We start from the raw sequence: 24,238 nt of genomic DNA, 5'->3' as shown, positions 1-24,238 counted from the left end.
TATGCTACTTAATCTGAGACTCAGTTTCTTCATTTGAAAGTTGGAAATAGCAGTTGTTTAACCTATGTTAACAGGTTAACGATACTGACTTTATGTTAACCTACATAGCTTTCTACTACATTATTGTGAGGATCAAAGATAGCACATATGAAGTGACCTAAATGTGTAAAATGGTTCAAACAATGTTTATTCAACGCTTAGCCTAGAATTGTTTACAGCCAGACATGGACCAGTTTCCTTGTATTTGCTTCACAGCCACAGATTATAGCACTTACCCAGCAAATAACCTGGTCATCAGAAGGGGGTCCTGGTGCATGTATGAAAACCTGCAGGAGTGCTCATGATCTGGGTACATCAGCAGTCTCTGCGACAGGCAACACCCTCCCCTGTTATAGATCTCTTTTGATTTCAAGTCAGGTGAAGGAGGAAGCATCATCTAACTCTCTTCCTTTTGTCTGTCCATGTGAATGAGAACAGACAAAAACAGGATTCCACAGCCATGCCAATCCTGATTAGCAGGGTGTAGAAACCAGTTACATTGCCTGCCACCAGGCTAGGAATCTAGTATAATTGTCAGTGTCCTCTTTTGCCCCTACTCTATGATATTAGATTGCTAAATCATTGTCAATACACCCATCTGACGAAATTAGGCCCATAGGGCCACTAGGGCTAATATTGGGATGAATCCAGGAAGGCCTTCTTTGGCAGAGAAGCAGAGAACCAAGGGTTTCAACAAAATAGCTCAGGCTTTTTCTTTGAAAAAAGAAAAGCAAAGGGCTGCTATTTCTGGCTAACTTCCTCAGTCAAACTACAGAGCAACATCAATATTCATAATGGTAAGGAAGGTATGACACTGATACTAGTTTTATGTCTTCTAACTTGAAGTGCATATATTTTCTCTTCTCCAATTTGAATCATCTACTTCTTCCCCACCCTGACACTAAAAAAAAATTTAAAAATTCCATAGATATCTATTAGATGCATATATTTGTGACATATTCCTAGAGTTAAAAAGTGCCAGAGAGCAAAAACGAGTACTCAAATAATCAAACAAAAGTTGTCTATATCAATTTAATGCTAAGAACATAGATATTCTAAAGAGATATACAATTAAGGAAGTTTTTCTAAATAGGATTTTGATCATAAAAACACTGGTCATTCAAACCTCTAAAACAAAGGAGCATGCAAATCAAGAAAAATACAAAACATATTTTATCTCTTACTGAATTAACCTTAGAACACCTAAATATTCTCTTTAATTCTCTCAATATTAAAAATGTGCAAAAAACTGTACCCATAGTGTTTAAGCCATAAAACCAATACCTGGTCTGTATATGACAAACATAAAATAAAAGCATGTAAAATAATATGCAGCTTATAGAATTCAAAGACAGACCAGGTGACTGAAAGTTAGGTGAAAGAAAGGCAATTGGGGACATGTGATACTTTATAAAGCAGGAAGCTCTGATAATGTCTACTACAAGTCTGGCTGAAACCAGGAGCCTGAACACTGAGCAGTCACTGATAGGAAGGATAAAGTGCTGTGTCTCTAATAACAAGCAAATTAGCTGATGCTCTGGTAAAATTTCCAGGATTAAAGCCAAGGTGGTTGTCAGTAAAGAATGTTCTCCTTGAGAGCATGGCCAGCATATGGTTGAGGCGGGACCTGACACCAGTGAGGTGAAACTGCCGCTCTTTATTCAAGTTTCTAAACGAGTCGCTCAAGCACAGATCCAAGCAGGGGGTGCCCGAGTACTTGGGATATCCGGGGCTGTGGAAGGCAGTGGCTCTGAGGGAAGTGTGGGAGCCGATGGAGCTTGCCCCGGAACCCTGAGAAGACAGAGAGGATGAAGACCTCAGACTGGAAGATCTCGACACGGACATTTTCGATAGTGGTGACCCTTCTTTAGACTGGGTTCCCTGAGAAAAGAGAATGTTCTCATCCACATCGGTCTGGGTGGTGGTTGACTTGGAACACACCGTGGTTTGGGAGCTCGCTACCCTGGTGGCGACTGCGGTTTGGGTGCCTGCACACACTGTGCTGCTGCTGGTTTGTGTTCCCACCTCACTCATGCTGGGCACGGGCATCTCCTCTCCTGGCTCTGTTTGAGTGGTGGCATCAGTCGCCTTTCTGTCCTCTAACTCATCCTTCTGGCTGCTGAAGTAGTCTTCCTCACTAATGGTGGAGGACTCAGAGTCCCAGCGCTTGGTCTCTGCCTTGCCCTCTGAGGGCACCTCTGGGTCTGGGTCCGTCTTCTTGGGAGTACTGGAGAGTCGGGCCAGCCGCATCCGCAGCAGGTTGCCCAACGTGAGCTCCTTGGACTGTGGTTTTCGGTCAGCTAGATGGTCAAACTTGCTGCTGATCCGGAAGTTGGACAGGAGTTTGGAGCTGATGGGCTTTGACTGAGCATATAGAATTCGGAACTCTAGATCAAAGTGTTCAACCACTTGGCCAGACAGAATTACCAAGTTACTGCTATTTAATTTGCCATCCGTCCACGTAAAACTTAAGGATTAAAAACAAACAAACAGAAACTGGTAAGGATGAGGACTTTTAGTCTACTTACTATCAATCTGAATAATAAAGCCCAGATATCCTGCCATATAAGGGTCACAACTTTGGTAATCTCATACCTACCATTTAGCATGAATTCAACTAGCCCTAACATATGTTCATAACATATATATGCATTAACAAGAAAGTAAAAAGGCCAGCCATTTAATCAACACACTAACACCTACACAGTCCTCAGCCTCAGAGTTTTTAAAACCTAGAAAGGGCTTCTGAAATATTTAGGACAGTGCCAGAGGTGAGGAAATCAACTAGAGATGGCATATTGGAGAACCAGTGTGTAGACCCTGGATTAGGCCCCAGTCCCTACAAATTGCTAGTGCTCCTTGCTGCCTCCGCCAGTGCTGCCAATTTCACAAAGAGATGCTTTGTTATTCTAACAATGACACCATTGCTCAAAACACGTTTAGAACCGATTAGTAGCCATGTGCCCCTGCCTGTCCAGCAATCCCTTCTCTTTCCTCTAGTAACAGAACCCACACCTACCCCACCCGAGAAAGCTTTCCTTTATGTGCCCCCTGTAATCACAGTAGGGGCAGGCTGACCAGTCTCCTATCTCTGCATCCTTGGTGAGCACATGATCCCATCAAGGCCAAGTCACTTTTCAGGGATTGATACCAGTGATGAAAGAGTCTGTCTCTTTGGGAGATAGTTACTAAAGACCATGTAGATAAGCCAGGATATATGCCTTCAAAGGGAGAGCCTACCTGAGAATAAAGATAAACCAGAGAAAAGCAGAATCAGGAGATAGTGTTCTGATAAATGTGTACAGCCCCTAGGTCAAGATGAGCCAAAAGCCAACTGTACCTTTCTACACCTTCAAATTCTGCAAGCTGATAAGTTTCATCTTGCATAAAGTAGTTTGAGTTAGCTTTCTGACACTTGCAATCACCCCACTGATACAGAAATTTGTACCAGAAGTAGAATGTTTTAAATGAGAGATCATAAAACATAGTATCATCTCAGTTTCTTGCAACCAAGAATCCTGGCTAATGCAAATTCCACCTGAGATCTGCCTTCAAAGCCTGAGAAGGAAGATTCTTCCGAAAACCTTCAATGAAATAATGTGAACAAAGCACCTATCCAATACCAGGATTATGAAATGTGCTCAATAAATGGAAGCTATCATGGTCATCAGTAGTAGCACATTTGATCTGTAGAGGGTAGTTTTTATATTTTTATATTTTAGAATAGCCAAAAACAATTTGGAGCCAAGTTTCATTAATAAATTCTACTTTGGGTGAAAATCTAGTTTCCTCTTGTTATTTATAAACTTCTTACAAAAGGAAATCTTGAGAAAGAGTCTAAATTTTGTTCTGAGCAATGACAGTACTTTCTGTTTTAAAAGAAAGGTAGCAAGTTTCTTGATCTTCCATAAACCTTCACATGTCCACATTTGCCCTGTGCTGACATATAATTAGCACTCAGTGGATGTGTGTTTCCTCAAAAATGAATTTTTCTTCTCTAAATTCTACACACACACCTCATGCATATCATCAGATAATCTCTCATGCAGAGATGGCAAGGCACACGATCCTGGAGCCATGAGTAAAAAGGCCTAGCATTAACCACCCATTACCTCCACCCTCTGTCCACCTTCCCTGCTCTCTCCTTGAATGCCATTGCCAAAGGAGACTGCAGAGGTGAGATCAGAAACAAGGTCAGTATTTTCTAGACTAAAGCAGTACATGACAAGTGTTGAAGCAAGGTGAATAATCGAAGTCTAAAGGTGACAGCCTTGGATAATGATGCTGATGCCTGCCATTGCTCTAACTCTCAAATGAGCCAGACCAGTGGGGCCCAAATCCCAGAGGAACCAGCATTTGAGATTGTGTGTGTCACTGTTAACCCCTAATCATCTACTACAGGCCTGGGCCAAGGCTTGGATCTAGGACTCTCTGATTGAGTGGTCTCATGGCAAGTTTAACCACTACATTTTAATTCTGTGGAGCACAAGACAGGGGGAGTGACCCCCACCGTGACTGCCTCAACAGAAGGAGGCTTTGATTAACCAACTCACAAACACAGATGCACACATATCAGAATGCTTGGCAGTAAAGGCTCTCATTGAGAGGAAAAAGATGCTTTTGCCTTTATATTACATGCTGCTTCTGAAGAGTTTAGATTAATAAGCCATGGACGGGCTAGAAACTTACCTGTAGGAGCCTGTTGCTACTCGAATACCATCAATCAACGTGAACTTTTCATGAACCTTTCCAACAATTTTAGTCCCTGACCTTGCATAGTAGATATTTCCTGTAATAGTCCGAACTGTCATCAGCTGTAGGTGAGGGAGTGGGAAAAAAAATAAATGAACAATTCAGTGACGCTCATCAAGTGAAAACAAACAATTAATACAAGAGGGTTTAGTTTACAATTTCAAACTTATTGACAGATGCGTGGCTTAGAGCCACAATTTAGTAACAACACACACAGTATAATCACCAGATGACTCTGTGAATTTAAGTAAGGGTACTTCTCTTCTTTCGTTTTCTTATATTTACTTTTGACAGCCTTAGTTCATGTGTATATGTATTCTAAAAGAAGACATACCTTTTTGGGAGATTAAACAACAGAATCCAAGAAATAACTTTGAAACAAAATGTGGGGGATAAAGTCATCAAAGACAACATGCTAGTAATAAATAACATTTTAACAAAGACTGAAAGAAACTAAGCTGACACTTCTATTCTTTTGTTTGATGGCATCACTAATGAATAATAGCTCATCCTCACTTACCCCACACAATGGTGGGTACAGAGAACAGGAACACAGGACAAGCCTTCTCTAACACAGGACTGCTGAGGCAGAAACACTCATATGATACATGGCTTAATCAGCAATGTCACATCTCCCACAAAAACATATTTACCAAAAAGGTACACTGGTAGTATAGTGGGACTATATACTGAACATGTAGACATAATTATTCCTGTAAAATGACATATGTAAATGTATGCAAAATACTAAGACAATCTTCATTCTTTGGAGCAAGCCAGTAGCTATATATTGTTAGAAATCTTATACATTCAAATTAAATGTTTAAGATTTTTGTTTGACTTTCTCATTCATTCCATAAACATAGGGAGTCCCTACTATGTGCCAAGCCCTGAGACAACAGAAATAAGACACGCTTCTTACATTCAAGGACTAGAGGAGGAGAGAGAAAACTAATTGAATGATTAAGAAACTATACAGCAAGACATAACATCACCCAGAGATATGACAACCTATGTCCACACAAAACTTCTACACAAATATCCATAGCAACTTTATTCATATTAGTCAAAAACTAGACACATCCAAATGTCCTTCAATGGGGGAATGGTTAAACTGTGGCATAACCATACCATGTGATACTACTCAGCAATAAAAAGGAACTACTGATATATGCAACAACCTGGATGGATCTCAAGGGCATTGTGCTGAGTGAAGAAAAGCCCATCTCAAAAGGTTACATACTGTATGATTCCATTTATATAACAGTGTCTACATGATAAAAGTATGGAGATGGAGAACAAATGAGTGGTTGCCAGGGGTTAAAGTTTTGCGGGGGCACACAGAGGGGAATGGATGTGACTATACAGATGTAGTATGACTGAGATCTTTTGATAGAACAGTCCTGTGTCTTCTGTACAAGTGTGATAACATGACACAGAACTATATGTACACATTGTACCAATGTCCATTTCCAGGTGTTGATACTGTACTATAAGTTACATAAGATGCAACCATTGGGGAATCTGGGTAAAGAATACGTGAAACTTCTTTCCTGTCTTTGCAACTTCTATGAATCTATATTTCGAAATAAAAAGTTAAAAACAAAATACAAAGCAAAAAAATTATGGCAAGACATAATATCACCTCTGTGATTCTTACCAAAATGCATAATCTGAATTTAACTATGAAGACACATCAGACAAAACCAAATTCTACAGAAAACTGGCAAGTATTCGTCAAAAGTATCAACACTCTACGGGCTGGCCCGTGGCTCATTGGGGAAAGTGTGGTGCTGATAACACAAAGGCCACAGGTTCGGATCCCATATAGGGATGGCCAGTTAGCTCACTGGTTGAGCATGGTGCTGACAACACCAAGCCAAGAGTTAAGATCCCCTTACTGGTCATCTTTAAAAAAAAAAAAAGTATCAAAACTCTAAAAGACAATGAAAGATGGAGGAACAGCTCCAGATTAAAGGTAGCTAAGACGACATGCAACGTACAGTCCTGGATAGGGTTCTGGACTAGAAAAAAGGGTATTAGTGGAACAACTGGTGACCTTTATAAGGTCTGTAGATTAGATAGTACTATATCACGTTTATTTCCTGATTTTGATACTTATACTAAGATTTGTATGATGTTAATATTTGGAGAATTTCGGCAAACAGTATTCAGGAATTCCTTATCTATTTTTTAACTTCTTTGTAAATCTCAAATTATTTAAAAATAAAAATTGAAAAAAAAAAAACAAACAAGAAATTTCATAGAGGTACACTTGTAACTGGCAGAAGGAGGGCTTCCTGGAGGAGGTGATGACTTCTGAGCCAAGTCTTAAAGGATCAACATATAATAACAAGCATAAGAAAAAATACCACTACGGACAGATTTAGGTGTGGTTTTGTGTATCTTTCCCTTTGGGACATATCTGAATGTCAGGCAGGCTTTTGTGATTGTGGCCAAAGCACTTTTGAGCAGCCACACACAAATGAGTGACCAAGTTCCTGCAGACAGGACAACCCAACATTCTGAACTAGCCGCAGGGCCAGGGCAGGAAGTCTGCCCCCACTCTGTGAGGGCACAGATTCACCAGCACAGACACGCACAGGTGAGAGAAGCAGCTGGGGAAGGCAGTGCTTCCCTAGGAAGATACTACAAAAATTGGGGAGGCCAGAGGTACAGACCTCCTTTTCAATCCCTTCTACCAAGGATCTGGGTACCCCTGAAGGCAGCAACCAACAGTGGACAACTGAGTCAGTAAATACTCCTAGATTTCTGCTGAGTAAATGAATCAGAGCCAGTCTCTTGATCAAAGTTGTGGCCAGAACTATTCTGTGATTTTCCACTCCTAACACACAGCCTTAATTATAGAAAGAGCGCCTTGAAATTAAACATTGACACCTTCAATTTCTTCACCTGGCTCTGTATGAGAGCACTCACGGGCTGAATATTTGGTTAGATGATAATACTCTCTTCCACGCCTGACCAGCGTTTTCCTTGGGTCCCCCTGATCTCATCTTTTAATTGACTGTTGGGTCAATGGCTGTCTCGTCTCATTTTATCCCTAAGCCCCAAACCTACCTCCCTACAAATTTGCTTAGTAGTACCAGTGACAGGTTAGTAACTACCTAATTAAACCCAATCCTCCATTTTATCATTAGAGAAACCAACCAACAAGAACTCTGTGGGAGAAGTTAAATAGCCAAAATTTTGCAAACCAAATTGCTTGATAATAACAAGGTAATTAGTGTCTCCCATGCAGTGACCTATGGTACCAAAGCCCAAATTCTTTGTTCCTTTTGCTGCTTCCTTTATTTCTAATACTACCTAGAACAGTACATGGTGCATAGTAGGTGCTCAAATAGGTGATGAACAGGTTAAGTTGCTTAATTAAAAAAGAAAAAAGAATCCTATAATAAATGACTATTTTTATTGCCTCTTTCCACTAAACATACGAAGTTGTACAGCCTTACATCTAAATACTTAAACTCAAATTATTTTCATGATCAGAGAAAAGGACATAAAGTCTAATTTTATAATAATAAGAAATTTGCAGCAGTATGTGACAATGATTATGAACACAAAATGAGGAATGGAGGCAGACAGAAGAGGCATCATACTCCAGGCCCACTACTTTGTAGATGTAGACACTTGGCCTCTGTGTGTCAACATTTCCTGACCTAAAACAAAGGGATAGTGGCACTTACCTGAGCAGGCTGCTGTGAGGATAAAGTAACATTATATTTGTCAAGAGCATTGGGCACTGCCGAGGACAGAGTAGGAGCTCAACAAACAGCAGTCGCTATGATGGAAAGCGGAGCCCACTGGAGCTCCTGCCAAAGCAGCAGCTTCCGAGGCAGCCCCCAGGCCCTCTGCCATCAGTGGCCCTGGCTGTACTCTGCTAGAAGATAGCACAGTTCTGAGGAGAGGCTGAGGTTATGACTCCCAACTGTCATTTCTTTCCTTTTTAACAGCTTGAGATATAATTCACACACCATACAATTCACCCGTTTAAAGTGTAAAATTGTGTAGTTCTTAGTATACTCAAAGATATATGCAGCCATCATCACAGTCAGTTTTAGAATGTTCTTATCACCTTAAAAATAAAGTCTGTATCCTTTAGCTAGCATCCCACACATCCCTCCAAGCCCCCAACCCCAGTCCTAAGCAACCAGTAATCTACCTTCTGTCTATAGATTGCCCTATTCTGGTCTTTTGTGATTGGTTTCATTTACTGAGCATGTTTCACTTAGCATGTTCACCCATGTCGTAGCATGCATCAGCACTTCGTTACTTTTTATGGCTGAAACATATTCTACTGTATGAACAGACAACATACTATTTATCTGTTTATTAGATGCTGGGCATTGGACTGTTTCCATCTTTTCACTGTAATGAATAATGCTTCTATAAACATTCATATACAAGTTTTTGTGTGGACATCTTTTTTAATCCTTTTTTCATTTCTCTTGGGTAGACACTGAAGATGGAAGTGTCAGGTCACAGATGTTGTTCGTCTTCCGTGGGACTTGAGGCATATGATTGTGCTCATGGACCTGGTTCCCTCACTTGTAAATGGGGATGCCACCACCAACCGCCTTGTAGATCATGCATGCTCAGTCACACTTGCTGACTGCGGTGAAAATGAAATAGTGCGCCACAAACCTTTTCCTGCTCAGGATGGACTTTCAGATCCATGCACATATCCAAAAACTGAGAGAGCAGAGCCTGGTCCAGAAGGATGTACACAGCTACTCCTTGTTTCCTACATATTTCCTGCAGGTCTCTGAAGATGTCGATGTCTGTGAAAACATCCATCACCACCGCAATCACCTAGCAGGTGAGCAGAGGGAAGAGCAAGCTGTCAGCTCATGAGACCACCACCTCACAACTTGGTGTCTCAACTTTGCACTCCCTGGCAGAGCAGGGAAAGGATCCCATCCTACAGTTATCCTTCCTTCTCCTTCTGCCACATCAATTTTCCCCTCACCATGGACTCTCTGCCATCTCTGAAGACACTCAGGCCCCTGTATCCTACAATTTTTTTTGTTTTTTGGAGACCAGCCAGTACAGGGATCCAAACCTGCGACCTTGGTGTTATAAGGCTGTGTTCTAACCAACTGAGCTAAACAGCCAGCCCCCATGTATCCTACAAATCTTGACTTGGCCCAGCTAACACTCCAAGTTGCCTTCCAACCACTCTCCTCCACACCGTTCCATCTGACTTCTGTTCCTTTACTAAACCCCAGTCTTACAGCTTGATTCAGAGCAGCAAGCTGTCTAGGTTCTGTGGCTCACACACTGTCGTCTTAGGCATGTTGCTTTCCCTACTAGCCTTACGTTTCTTATGTCTGTAAAACAAATCAATCAAACCTTAGATTCTCTCTAAGGCCCTCTCTCGGAGTAACATTCTCTAAGTCTATGATTTTGATTTTTGTCTGATTTTGGTTCATAATCTCTGATATTTTTATTATGATCTAGAAAGGCCCACCTCATCCACTACTAACTCATAGCTTGAAACCGATCAAACCAGGCACGTAGGTTCTCCCACCTTCTGCCTCCCTAACAGCACATACCACCTCCTCCCAACATTCTACTCTCTTCACCAGCCAGGCTTGTCAGCATCTGCTGTACAGCATCCACCCAAATGACCTCCATGGCACTCACCTCACCGCTGAAAAACGTGGTCTCTGTAGTTCTTTGGAGTCTGCCCGCAGGGCAAGCCCACCACAAGAACATGCAAATATTTCCTAAGGATTCCACCCTGAAGCTCAGACCAGTCCTTTCTTGTCCCCGACAGCATGGCTCCACTAGTGCTCTAATTGATTTTCCACACCCAACATCAGATTACAGTGAACAGCTGCCTCTTGGCTATGCATCCTTGGGCAAATTATAGCTGTTTCAAATGTCTGTTTCCTTAGCTGCAAAATAGGCTTGAAGCAAGAACTAAATGACTATGTTACATAAAGTGCAAGGTGCAAAGGATCCCTTAGTGTCTGCTTATTCACCTTCCCAGTCCACAGTCTGAGATGCCCCAGCAGTTCAACGCAGGGAGACATCTGCCAGGTCCCAGCTTTGCTCACTCTTTTAAAGAGAGGCTGCTTTGGCCGCAAAGCCTCTAATCGCACCCTTCACAGGCTAAAACCATGGCCCTCAGCTATACTCCTGGCAGAGTAGTTGGGGTGTCAAAACACCCAGGCTTAAAAGCAAATCCCTACAAACCAAGTCAGAAGCTGGGGGTGTTAACTAAGGAAGCCAAGTCTCATGAGCTCTTTTGCAATCTGGAGCTGTAAGGGTTTCTCCCTCCTCTCAACTTCAACAGTGAAAGCCTGTGTCTCTCAGAATCACATTAACTCTTTTTCTGAATGTTAAGATTATTTATTTATAGGTCTCACCCCTTCTACTGGAGCAGAGGCCTTTGAATGGGACTGATTCATCTCTGTGGCCCCAGAGGACTCAGGACAGTACCTGACATCATTACTCCTTAAGGATTTGGGGGTTAAAGAAGATATGCAGGGACAAAGAGGCAATTTTGCTGTTTTTCTCCAACACTTCACGCTCTCATCTACTAAGATGTGGGACCTTGAAATGCCAGTTCCTGGGAAGGCATTGTTAGGAGGGGGTCTGGGAACACCAGTGATCTCCCTGGCTGCCCTTCCCTGCCTTCCCTGATCTTGATGGTGCCCTGGTTGAGCTATTCTTGGTAAAGGCATGACTAAAATCCACTGAACAGAGTGATTATTTTATTATTTTTTAAAATTTTATTTATTTATTTATTTATTTTAAAGATGACCAGTAAGGGGATCTCAACCCTTGACTTGGTGTTGTCAGCACCAGGCTCTCCGAAGTGAGCTAACCAGCCATCCCTATATAGAGATCTGAACCCGTGGCCTTGGTGCTATCAGCACCACACTCTCCCAAGTGAGCCATGGGCCAGCCCTCAGAATGATTTTAAAAATAAAATGTCCTTTCTAAATCGGTAGCATCTTCAGAAGTTTATATCCTCCAATGATTTTTATATGTCCCATTTTGAGAGTTGTATCCATCCCATTCACTCAGGTCACATAAAGTAGAGGCTAACAGGAAGAAAGACCTGGACATAGAACCCAGCTCTGCCACTTATTAGCTGTGTGACCCTGGGCAAGTTGCTTAATTTCTCTGAGTCTCAGTTTCCTCCTCTGGAAGATATGGATAACAACAGCACTACAGCAAAGGGCTGTGGTAAGGATTAAATGAGACAAAGCACGGAAAGGACCTAGCTCAGGGCAAGGCATGCAACAGATGCTCCATTATGCAGCCATTGCCTCTTCAGAGTCTACTATGGACTAAAGTCTGTACAAGGCAGAAAGGAGGCTATGAAGAATTTGACATAGACTGACCTATCCTCAAGAAGAAAACATGGGATGCAAGTAAGCAAAATGGTACATACTGCACTGCAAGAAGCAATTAAATCAGGGAAATACTTCAGGGTGCTGGGGGGAGGGGGAGATAGTAAACCATCTCCCTTGCAGTGGTAGATGCACTGCAGGAACTCAAATGTTTACCAGATAAGAGCAGGGAAGGCTTCCTTGAAGAGATGGCATTTGAGCTGAATCACAAATAAGGACAAGATTTGGATGTGAGGACACGGAGGATGTGAAGGGGAGGGCATACCAGCAGGAAGCCATGTGGTGACAGAAGAAGAGGGAAGAAATGATGGGGTATGTACCAGTTGGGCTGGAATGTACAGTATTCATGAAAGGGAGCAACAGGACATGCCTGGGAACGATGGATGAATGAGCAAGAACATACAAGGTCTTGAATGTCAATCAATCAATATTAAACCTCCTTCCCCACACTGCCTGTATAAGAGAAATGAGTTAGTTCAAAGTGATCAATCCAACAGGACAGAAGAAACTGCTTCTGGAAGAGGCTGGCTTAGGGCAGTGATCTGCTACAACCTCCTCCAATGCAGTGCCCGCAACACAGCAGTCACTTGGATATGTTTTAGTTTAACCAACTTCAGCAGCAAACATTTAGGAGGACAAGAGACCAAAAGAAGGAAAATCAGTGATAGAGGCTTTGATGACAGGCCAGGCAAGAAGAAATGAGGGCTGCAGAGTAGAGAAAGAGGCCTGTGGGAGAGCCAAGCAATAGAGGAAAAAGGAGGGAGAAGCGGTGGGAAGAGGGAATGAGAGAGGCTCAGGGCCACAGAATTCAGAAACAGAAAAAGAAAACTTGAGACAGACTTTGAAAACTGATTTTGAGGTGGCAGTAAACCATCACAAGGGGGTTTTGAGTAACAGGTGTAAGAATGAGAGTAGAGCTCGCAAGAGAAAGCTGACGAGGAACACACAGATTCCTGCTAGCCTCTCTGATTCCCACTCTGCTTTCAAATAGTCAGTGTGAGCCTGAGGATCTAGGGTCAATCCCTGTCCCCGAGAACCCCATCTAATGAGACAGGAGAAAAGCTAGGGGTAACACAGAGTGACAGAACCAATGGACTGCCCCCTCCACTGCTATGGAACAGAGACCAGAAGAATCCAGCTCAGTTGGCATTGTTAGAGAGGGCTGATGGAGGCAGGCATCTGAGACCAGGGCCCACAGCACAGGCGCTTGCCAAACTGAATTTTGATGCACCGTTTAACAAAACAATTGCACAACACGTTTGTTATGTGATGAGTAAGTATATAATTTTCTAATCATTTCATTGCTTGCTTTTAAAGCCTCAATCTTTCCTGTGTGTTGGATTTGAATGCTGAGCCCTAACACCCTCAGAGTGTTTAGAGGGTTGATGGAGGTTTATTCTTCCCCTGACTATCCTTATACCCAACATTCCCTCCTCTTTTCTTATTAAAGCAGGAGAGAACCAGCCCATGCCTAGAAGGGATCAGCAGGTTCTGTCAAGGCCCTGTCCCCACTCCCCTACTTCTCCCCACTCCAGTCCTCATGCAAGCAAGCCCTACATAGTTAAGCTAGACCTGGGGCTTTTTGAATCTCTGAAGGAACAGTCTCTTCACTGAGTTGAGCAACGGTCACTAGGACACATCTCCTAGGTATTGGTGCTCTTGCTGCAGGGTGCTGGGCCCTAAAAGTACAGTAGGACTTCAAAGATGGTGCAGAAATTGGCCAATACTCCTACTCCCCAAGGCATGATGTGGGATGGACAAAGGAGACACATCCAGAAGGCAAGCAGCTCGTACCCCCCAGGTGCCCAGGGTCACAGTGGGCATTGCCATCTCCCAGCTAGGGCTGCACAAAGCCCACCTGCTCTCACAGGGCCAGAAAGCTGTGCAAGTATTGACTTTTGAAAGTCTACAGGGTCAATGCCCATCTGTATGTATCTCAGTGACTGGATGCCAGCCTGCTGCCCATACCCCACACCATTCCTGTCCTTCTCCTGCCACATCTGGAACAGCCACACCTATGTCGAGTTACCCACATCCTCTTGGGTAACAAACTGCAGTCCCAACCCTCTCAGTACCGCCAACTATCCCCTGCTGATCTGTACCAAGAAACTTGGAGACTAATGTAGTCTGAGAGCAGAAATCACTGTGGTATTCACCACATATTTGGGAAGGTCACCAACCCTTTTTATACTTGTCACATAGAACTGGAACCTTTTTCACTTGTCTTTTTGCACAAAAGCTCTAAAGAGTTATCTAGAGGATTCAAAACCCCACCAACTGTTATCCCCAATTTACAGATGAGAAAACTAAAGTTTGGAGAGGATAGGTAACTTGTTAAAAGTAGCACAGTAAAGGAAATGCAGGGGCTGGAATTTCAACCCAGGTCTGTGACTCTGGAGCCATCTAAATATCAGAAAAGTGCTAGACTAAATATTATTCCTAACAAGTCTAATATGTAGTGTTCAAATGACTGGGATCTTGGAATAAATCCTGAAAGGATCAGTAGAGTGTCCCACAAAGTACATGGGATCTAGCCCACCATGGAGGATGATTAATAATAACACAAAATAATTAATAGTAGAAACATCAAGGAAACTTGGAACACAGGGCACCTTTTCTCTGCAGGCAGTCTTGCTAACTAATCCAGAAGTGGAAGCACTGATGTTACATGAATAGGCTGTAGAATGAGACCCGACTTGGCCCTGGCTCCCCCTCTTTCAAGAGCCATGTATGCTTTAGCATATTAAGTTCTGTTGGCTTCTATAATACGCAAATAATGCTACCTATCTTATAGTGTTTGGTGGTTCAGCCCATGAAAGAATCCATGTACACACTTGGCAGTTTCTGGCTTATATATAGAAAGCCCTCAAATGGCAGCTACTCATATTCTTAGTCCCAGTTCTGCCCCTATCCCTGGGCAAGCCATTCTCCCTGAGCCTCAGTGTCCTCAAAACAAGGCATCTTCCAGCTCTGAAGAGTCTGTGATTCATGCCCCCTCCCTGGGCTGGTCTGGGCTCTGGCAAGGCACACATGCAACCTCAAGGGGCCACTCAGGGGCCGAGCCCGTGGCGCACTCGGGAGAGTGCGGTGCTGGGAGCGCGGCGATGCTCCCGCCGCGGGTTCTGATCCTATATAGGAATGGCCGGTGTGCTCACTGGCTGAGTGCCGGTCACGAAAAAAGACAAAAAAAAAAAAAAAAAAAAAGGGGCCACTCAGGGCCAGTCATTCCAGTTCTCATTCCAGCTCTTCTTTCACATGAAGCAGGAAGTTCATGTCCATTACCCCTTCCCTGTGTACCTTAGTTTCCCTCCCTTCCCACCCGGAGTCATAAAGGAAGGTCAGATGTACAACATGCTTGGAATTCTACTCAAGGTCTGCATACATTCAGATGCATTAGCCTGTGCAATGGTCAACAGCAGCCTGACCGCTGAGCCCCCCATGCTGACCACATGGCACCCATCAATTTCTTCAGGTCCCCAGTGCTCTTGCCACTTACTCACCTAGCCACCCTCTGGCTAAAAAGGCAAAAGATATTACATATTTTAACAGAACAGAAATGGTCTCCTTAGGATTTCTTTAAAAATCTTTAAATAACTTCTTTATATCATCTTCAGGGTTTAAAAACAAAAAGAATGTAAATTTCCACAGCAAAACCTAAATTTGTTTAAGTTGTTTTCCCTATGTTTCACAGGCTGTTATTAAAAAATTAACAATTTAAGTGTCAGATTAAAGTGCTGGTGGAGCAGTCTGCGGAGTCGTACAGTGCCTCTCCAGGAAATGGGGGGACAATTCTCACTGGCCCACAGAGGGACTGACCACATGCAGCTGCATTTCTGTTGTACTGTTCCAGCATGACAGTCAGGCACAGTCAGGCAGGGCTTTTCAAAAGTAGGGGGAAAGCATCAGGCAATTTTGGGGGGCAGGGAGGGATTTTCATTTTGAGTTTTTATTTTATAATTACGTAATACATGTGGCTGGTTCCAAAATCCAGTCTACAAAACAAGGTATATTGGGAGATACCTTCCATCCTCATCCATTCCTTTTCTCCCTCCCTATTAAGATAATAATTTCAATTCATTTTTGATTTATTCTTCCAATTTCTTAAATATAAGCAAGTACGTGTAGGTATATATAAACCTTGTTTGATATAAACAAGTATATGTATTATGTATACATGTATATGAATGTTCATATCCCACGTAGATAAAAGCAAAACATACCACAATGTTCTAGACTACTGCAGTCCAACAGAACCTTCTGAGATGATAGAGGGACGGAATTTTTAATGTACTTAATTTAAGTTCATTTAAATTTCAATAACCACATGTGCCTCATGGCTACTGCACTGGTCAGTGCACTTCTAGACCCTTCATTTCAGAATAGAGAGCCAGTCATGATTCCTTCTTAGAGCTGCAGGGTACTCCATTGCGTGGATGAACTAATTTATTCACCAGTCCTCTACTGATGGACATTTGAGGACTTTCTAGTCTTTTGCTATTATAATTAGTGTTACAACAAATAACCTATTGCATACATCTGCCAGTGTATCTTTGGGATAGATAATATAAATGGAATTGTTGGGGCAACAGGTAATTATAACTGAAACTTTGCTGGATATTGCCAAATTCCCCTTCAGAGGTTATACATTTGCATAAAGATTTTTAAAAAGCTAATATATCCATTACATTTTGTTTTTTTGATTTTTGTTTTTTCTGAGAGAATTTATCCTGTATCCATAAAGGAGTCAGAAAAGAATCCCGCAGCTTCCTTACTGTCTGACGAATGCTAGGAAAAAAGAATAAGGAAAGGAAATGGCAGACGGAAAGTAGAATGGTGGGTGCCGGGGTCACGAGGAGGAGGAAAGTGAGGAGCTAGCATTTAATGCGTAGAGTTTCACTTTGGGAAAATGAAAAAGTTCTGAAGATGGATGGCGGTGACAGCTGCACAACAATGTGAATGCACTTAAGGCCACTCAACTGTACATTTAAAAATGGTTAAAATGGCAAATTTTGTTATGGATGTCTTAACACAGTTAAAAAAAGAAAAGAAATGGCTAAAGATTCTAAATCCTTAACCTGGCACATAAAATCAAAAGGAAGGGAAAACAGTAGTGACACTTCAGTCTGATGGGTAACATCCCAAAATGATGCATTAGTGAGAACTTCCAGGCCAGTGGGGGTGATTTTGCCCCCAGAGGGCATTTGGCAATGTCTGGAGACTTTTTTTTATTGTGGTAAAATATATATATATATATATAACATAAATCTGCCATCTTAATAATCTTTAAGTGTAAAATTCGGTAGCATTAATTACATTCAAATGTTGTAAAACCATCACTACTATATGTTTCTAAAACTCTTTCAACACCCCAAACAGAAATTCTGTGACTCTTGAGCAATAGGGGACATTTTTGAATGTCATGACTACCTGGATGGGAGGGATGCTCCTGGCATCTAGTGAGTGGGGGCCATGGATGCTACTCAACATCCTACAATGCACAGGACAGCCCCCCAGAACAAAGAATTATCCAGCCCAAAAGGTCAGTAGTGATGTGGTTAAGAAACCCTGCTCTGGGTTGACATGGGCATCCACAACAGGAACTGATCACACCGCACAGTTTCTACTGTAACACAGAAGAGAGTTAAGCAAGAACACGAAAGCCTTAATTTGGATACATCCACATACACACCAGGAGCCCCCAACAGATTCCTCAACAGCTACTCCTCCTGGCAGGACTCTTTGTCAATGCAATGATCACTGCCACTAATGCTCAGGTTATCAAAAGGATGCCGAAGGGTGAGGTCTTGCAAAAAAAAAGGTTGCCTCTTTGGAAGTAAAGCATGCAGGGAATAAGTAGATGGCAAGAAGGATGGGTCTGAGGAGTGAGGAACCTCCGGGGAGGATGAGCTTTGCCATGAACTCCCGTTCAGAAACCAGGAATAGCCAGACATCCACATCATAAGCCCATTGCCAAATGAGGTGATGCGCTATTCCAGGAAGGGGGCCCCAGCCCAGCCAAATGCTGATTCACAGGGCAATAGAGACAAAGAAGGGAATAATCCATCAATGGATAGAGTAGAATAGGCATAGATTCTAGAGCAAGTGCATAAGGAAAAAAATCCCATATAGTTCAAAATTATCCTAAAAATTCCTTAGGAAGCAAACATAGGGGTTCTCAAAAGGTCCAAAGCAGTATTTCCTCCAGCTTTGGTGAAGTTCTCCGAGAACCAGGTAAGCAGTCAGCTCTTATTCAAGCCATGCTATATATAAATCATGTTTTTAAACATGTACCTCAGTGTGGTAGATGCCCACAATTTGAAAGGCATGAAAGGTGTGCAGAAACCGAGCCAATGGGGGAGCTGGCAGATTCACAACCCCAGTCATTCCCACCCAGGGACAAATCCTTGCTCAGTAGAAAGGCAGAGAGAATCACCTGAACTATTTGGTTTTCTTCCTTCCTACCTCTGCCCTCCCTCTCTGTCCTTTTTCTTCCCCCAAAAGCATGTAGCTGCATGAGTAAAGGTACATATAATAGGCCTCCACAGTATTTATTGAGCACCTATTATGTGCCAGATGCCCTGGGTGATTCTGTGTGGTCAGAGAGCTGCAGGATAAAACCTATCCCAGAACTATCCATTCAGGCTGCAAAGCCAGGATTAAGCCCTGCCACTAAGTAACCCTGGCTTCCTGTGCCCAACCCTGGTCATGGAGCTCCTATCCACACTCCTTCCAGAGCCAGGCCTGAAGATGCAGGTTGGTGCACCTCCTCAGTCAGGGAAGATAGAGCTGCAGGGAGCAAACACCTAGGTCTGACCCTGCTCTAGTGCAGCCCGACCCCAACCTCTGGTGTCACTGTGTAGGATACTTCACATGGAATTCAAAGTTCCTAAATGTGCCCAACAAAAGATTCCCACATACTTCTTCTGCTCCAGGTACCAAAAATATATATCTGATTCTATCTTTCCAGGAAGGGGAAAACACATGCTAATTTATAAAACCTGAACCCCAGGGACCTATATGCTGGTGTCATTAATCGCCTTCCCCACCTGATGAGTTCAGAAGGTTCTCTGCTAGCTCATTGCCGCCTCCTCTTAAAACCAACCACCCCAGTCCAGTCTTCTTCCTGAAAAGGGCAGATCTAGTACTATCATTGTCATTTTCCTGTTTACAGAATATGCAACATGGAAATTAAAAGTGCAAATCTTAAGAAACTGTCAAAAACCTTCAGCCTGCTGAAAACTACCCAAGTACCAATCCTTCCTCATGGCAGGGAGGCTGTGTAGAGTAGGGATTAAGAGCATCAGCTGCAGAGCAGGGCAGACTCAGGCTTCAGCCCAGCTTTGTCCCACACTGTGTGATCTTGGGCAAAGAACTTAACTTCTCTGTGCCTGTTCTCTTCTTCATTGTGGCCTCCTCCCAGGGATAGGAGGGTTAAATGAGATAATCCAGGAAAAGGGTTTAGCACAAAAACTGACCTGTTGAAAAGTGCTCAATCATATCATCACTAAGTACCTCAGCCATTGGAACACAGATGCAGAACAGCTTCTCATCTCATCCTGAAAACAGCCTGAGGCGTGCACCTTCATGATCCTCACTGTCACAGGTACTAGATTTCAAAATATGTGGCCAGAGTGACACAGCCATTCCCCATATACACAATGCATGCCTTTACATAGAGTGGCAGCACCTGACCAGCCACTAGATTAGCTCTCTATTATCTCTCTCCCCCATATGTCTCTGTCCACTTGAGGACAAGCTCCTTATCCCCACACATGGCAACACAGCAGAGCGTCGTGGCTAAGAGTGGTTAGGAGACTCTTGTGCTTCAGTTTGAGTCCTGGCTCCATCATCCCCTGGCTGAACAGCCTCAGAGCAATTTAAGTTCTCCATGTCCCCATTCTATCATCTATAAAATGGAGATAATAATTGTGCCTACCTTGGGATTACTTAGAACAGTGCCAGGCAAAAGGCATTACTGTTTTCTTAAAAAAACCAAAAGAGATGGTCTCTGGGACCTCAAATTCAGCATTTCTCAAATCCAGCTCATCTCAGCATCCCTTACCCTCAGCCTTATTCTTCCAGTATTCCAGTTTGGTAGCACTGCTGTCCACCCAAGCTAAAAAACCTCAGTCTTCCTTAACTCTTGCTGTATCTTCCTCTCCTAGCCTTGCCTACTGTCCTGTTCCCCCCCCCACCACGTCTGCCTCCAGGCTATCTAATCACCGCGTCCTGTCAATTCTACCTAAAACTTTTCCTGCCCGCACTGCCTTAGCATAGACCCTCTTCTTGTACATAGATCCCTTTGGCCCCCTCCTTATAACTGTCCTGGACACATTTCACCACTCTCAAACCCATCCTCCATGCTTCCACAAGAATTGCTGCAAGGGAACACCAATCTGATCATGCTCCCCTCCTCCCTCTGAACCTTCAATGGCTCCCCACTGCTCCTTCAGTAGTGTGCAAAGCACTCAACAGTCTGGTTCCAGTCTTCCCCTTCAGCCTCCTCTCCTACCACTAACCATCATGTACTCTCTGCTCCAGCTATGGGGAATTTGGCTGACCCCAAACATGCCAGGCCCTTTCACACTTCTGGTCCTGTCCCTATCCCCTGGGCCTGGCAAACCCCACCCATCCTCCTGGACCTAACTCTGAGATCAGCACCACTCCAAACACTTTCTTCTACCCCTCCCCCACTTCCTGCAGCAAACTCCTCACTGCTTTTCACTAGCCAACTGTACACTCTCCAGTGCAGTCAAGAATTATGCCTTTCTCTTGACCCCAGCTCCTGGTAGTGTACAATACGAAGTAGATACAGAATAAGCAAATAATTTGGCATATGGCAGATACACTGAAAATACTCATTGGATTTAAAGGTAACTTAACCACCTTTCTCAGTTAAAATTGCCCAGGTTCCATATATAGAATCTCAGAGAGAACAGTGGATTGTTTCTTGGATTAGTGGACAGATCCATATAGTTGGATTAGAGGACAGAACGGGACAGGAGGTTCTACCCAGGAATGTCAGTATCACAAAATGCCCACAGGAAGGGGGAGAGTCTGAGCTCCAGCCTCGATCCCCTTCTAAGGCCAGCACGTGAGTGTACAGATATTTTCCCTCTAGCTCCAGTGCCCTTTCACTACCACTAAAATTTGGACTGGGCAAAAGTCTAGGGCAATCCATATCTCTTTTTCTTGGAGATCCGTTCTTTCCTTTTCTTAAGTTCCAAGTGTTCAAGTTCTCCTCCTGGAGGTGAGCTTTGGGAATGCACACCTACCCCACAATTTTGCCTTTTCCCATATTTTTAATCTCATTGAACCCACAAGTAAAATGTCTGCAGTATCAAACGGACCCTCAGCCTACCCAAGCACCACAAGGCTAATGCTCGCCTAGCTGGAGACCACATCCTTTTCCCTAAAGGCAAGACCCTAACTCACTGTATGGATTAACATTGCAACTCCAGCAGTCAGGTAAACACCTATCAGAAACACTCCTAAGAGTCGGGGCTTGTTCCCAGACTTGATGCAGAAATATATTACCCATAGTCAGACACACTCAGGTTCCAGCCCTACTAAGTCTTACCATGGCCTGGGACTTCACCTCCATGCCCTGGCACAGGTAGCTAGCAAGGAAGCTGGGCACTGTCAGTCCACAAGCAATGTGGCAGCTGACCATGGCTCTGGACTAGGTGTCTAGCTGCCATACCCTTACCTGTCCCTCCCACCTTGTCCATTGCATTCTTTTTCCCTGATCCCCAGATTCCCAGCACCCTGCTGCAGCCTCATACTGGTTGGCAGGCAGACAAGACTTCTCACTGCACCCCAACACCATGCCACACTAAGAGTGAGAAAATAGGACCCAAAGCCACTGTGAATAGAGAAGCCGGCCTAATGCAGGGGCATTTGCATTTTAGGAGGCCACTGCTAACTGGAGCAGACCCAGCCTAGGGAAAAGCAACGCCCCCAACTCATTCACAAAAGGAGCAATTTCCCCTCCATCTGTGGCAGGAGGGAAAGGGGCAGGGCTCTCACTTTGCCACTCTTGTATTATTTGCTTTCCACAACGAAAGACACGTGGAAGAGACTAGTATTAATAGATTCCTAATGCCCCATAGTTTTCTCTCTAGACAATCTTTCAGGAACTTTTCCCTAGGTAAATTCTTCTTAGATAATGCGTCTCGTAAGAAGCCCCTGAAGTAGTACCAAGTGTTGGCTAACAGCCAGAAAAACTGGCAATCTGGTTTGGTTTTAACTGAAATTTGGAAGTGGGAGTATTTCTGGTCCCTCCCCCAGAGGATACGAATGTCAGGCGTTAGAACCCAGGCACAGTTCGCATCCTCGATGACGGAGGCACCTCCCACTCTCCCCTGCCACTAGGAAAGGCCAGGGGGACCCAGGACCGAAGGGAGACACGCAGAGTGGGGTGAGTCGTGGACGCTGGGGTCCACCTGGCCCGTGCATACAGAAAGGGGCAGAGGAGGTAACGGGCCCGGCCCTCGCTCCCAGCAGGCCTCGATTTCCTATTCTTGAAGAGGGTCGACAGGGACCGACGCGGACCCCAGGAGCCGGGCGGGCGGCTCACCTCTCGCGCCGAGCGGAGCTGCTGGCGCAGCGCGTCTTTGCAGCCATAGGGGCCGCCGGGGCCCGCGCCGCGGGGCTGGAAGTGCGCCTCGACGCGCGTGGCACCGCGGTAGGCGCCCTGGTAGAAGGCGGGCCAGCCGAGCTCCAGCAGCGGTGGCTCCAGGTCCGACTGCTCGGGGAAGTAGGTGCCAGACGAGCAGTCGTGCGACGAGCCGAAGGAGTCCTCGGCCGCCGCCTCCGCGCCCTCCTCGCCAGGCCGCTCGGCCGCACGCAGGATGGCGCGCACCTCGTCGGGGTTCAGGAAGCGACCCAGGCGCTCGCGTCGCAGGAAGGCCGCGAAGGCGTGGGGGCCGCCCGCCACCAGCTCCTCGAGCGCCAGGCGCCGCGCCTCGCTGAACAGCTCGGCCGGGTTGGGCGGCCCGCACGGCGACAGGCAGGCGGTGGGCAGCTCGTCCAGCCCCTCGGACAACAGAGCCATGTTGGCGCTCGGACGCGGCGGTGCTTGGGCCAGACGTGCGGGACCGCTTTATAGGCACCTTTGAATCAAACCTGCCCGCTCCATTGGCCGCGCCGCCCCGCCCCGGCTCTCCCATTGGCTGCCATTCTGGAGGGACGGGGCGGGACGTACGCAGCCACGGCCACGCCCCCTGGTGTGCTATTGGCTGCCCCGTCGCCTGACCCGCCCCTTGCTTCCACTGCGGGAGTTGCTGAGCGGAGTTTGAACCTAGCTACTCTGTATCTTCCCCGACGTAGTCGGTCCCTCTCCTTCCCTGCGGGGAACCGAGCTCTGGCGGTCAGCTAGAGAGAGAAGCCGCGCCTGAGCGGCCGTGGAGCCCCGGGCGGAGGTGCGGGCAGCGGAGGCTAAACAGGCCCGAGAGCCCGGCCCCGGCCGTCCGAGCGCGCCCCCTGCCGGCTGCTGCACAGCGCAGCCCTGCCAGGCCCCGGGTGGCCAGGCCTAGGCAGAGGGAAGGACGAGAGGCTGGCGCCTGCTCTGCTCTCGGGCACATTGACTGCGCTCTCACAACTTGGATGTGGTCAACCATGTCGCCTCTATCACCTGCGTTTAATTTTTTATTCACCCACCCATCTTTTCTCGAATTCATCAGTTTTCGCCATCTCCCAATCTGGGAAGACATCTGTGCCATGTCTGAGCCCCGAATCCTCCCTCTGCTTCAGGGTCCTCCTAGCAGAACCTTCTGGGGTGGGGGCGAGGACCGGGAGCCCTCGCCCACCCTCTATCCCAGGCCCCACCTCTTTGTGAATTCAAGTCAGCAGAGTGCAAATGTGTTCACAGCAATAACCAGTCACACTAACAGGTGTTATTAAAAGGAATTTAATAATCTTAATTAAAAACTCTTAACAGCGAATTCTGTCACAGGTCTTGGCAGCTGGAAGCAACTCCAGGGACATGTGCCCCCTTGGGATATGGAGGAGCCACGGTGTTGGACCCGAGGCCCACCACTGCCACATGGTGAGGGGCTACC

General features: G+C 45.0%; 1 protein-coding gene across 1 annotated transcript; it reads right to left on the bottom strand.

Moving 5' to 3' along the window:
• Positions 1–1,159: 1,159 nt before the first annotated feature.
• FAM83D (family with sequence similarity 83 member D) lies at positions 1,160–23,238 on the bottom strand. The gene is made up of 4 exons (XM_063114644.1): positions 22,756–23,238; positions 9,454–9,621; positions 4,729–4,853; positions 1,160–2,506 (listed from the first exon to the last, which is right to left on the bottom strand). Exons 1-4 carry the CDS (start codon positions 23,230–23,232, stop codon positions 1,519–1,521), a joined length of 1,758 nt encoding a protein of 585 aa, XP_062970714.1. The 5' UTR covers positions 23,233–23,238; the 3' UTR covers positions 1,160–1,518.
• Positions 23,239–24,238: the final 1,000 nt, after the last annotated feature.

This window comes from Cynocephalus volans, chromosome 1, assembly GCF_027409185.1.
Source record: "Cynocephalus volans isolate mCynVol1 chromosome 1, mCynVol1.pri, whole genome shotgun sequence".
Classification (NCBI taxonomy): Eukaryota; Metazoa; Chordata; class Mammalia; order Dermoptera; family Cynocephalidae; genus Cynocephalus; species Cynocephalus volans.
Note: the sequence above shows the minus strand (reverse complement) of the source record. Positions and strands in the feature narration are given on the sequence as shown.

Coding starts and splice junctions, on each gene's coding strand:
- FAM83D (XM_063114644.1), bottom strand. CDS start 23,232: ATGGCTCTGTTGTCCGAGGGGCTGGACGAGCTGCCCACCGCCTGCCTG. Junction 9,622..22,755: donor AGCTCCGCTCGGCGCGAGAG/GTGAGCCGCCCG, acceptor CTCACCTGCTAG/GTGATTGCGGTGGTGATGGA. Junction 4,854..9,453: donor TCCATCCTGAGCAGGAAAAG/GTTTGTGGCGCA, acceptor CCTCACCTACAG/CTGATGACAGTTCGGACTAT.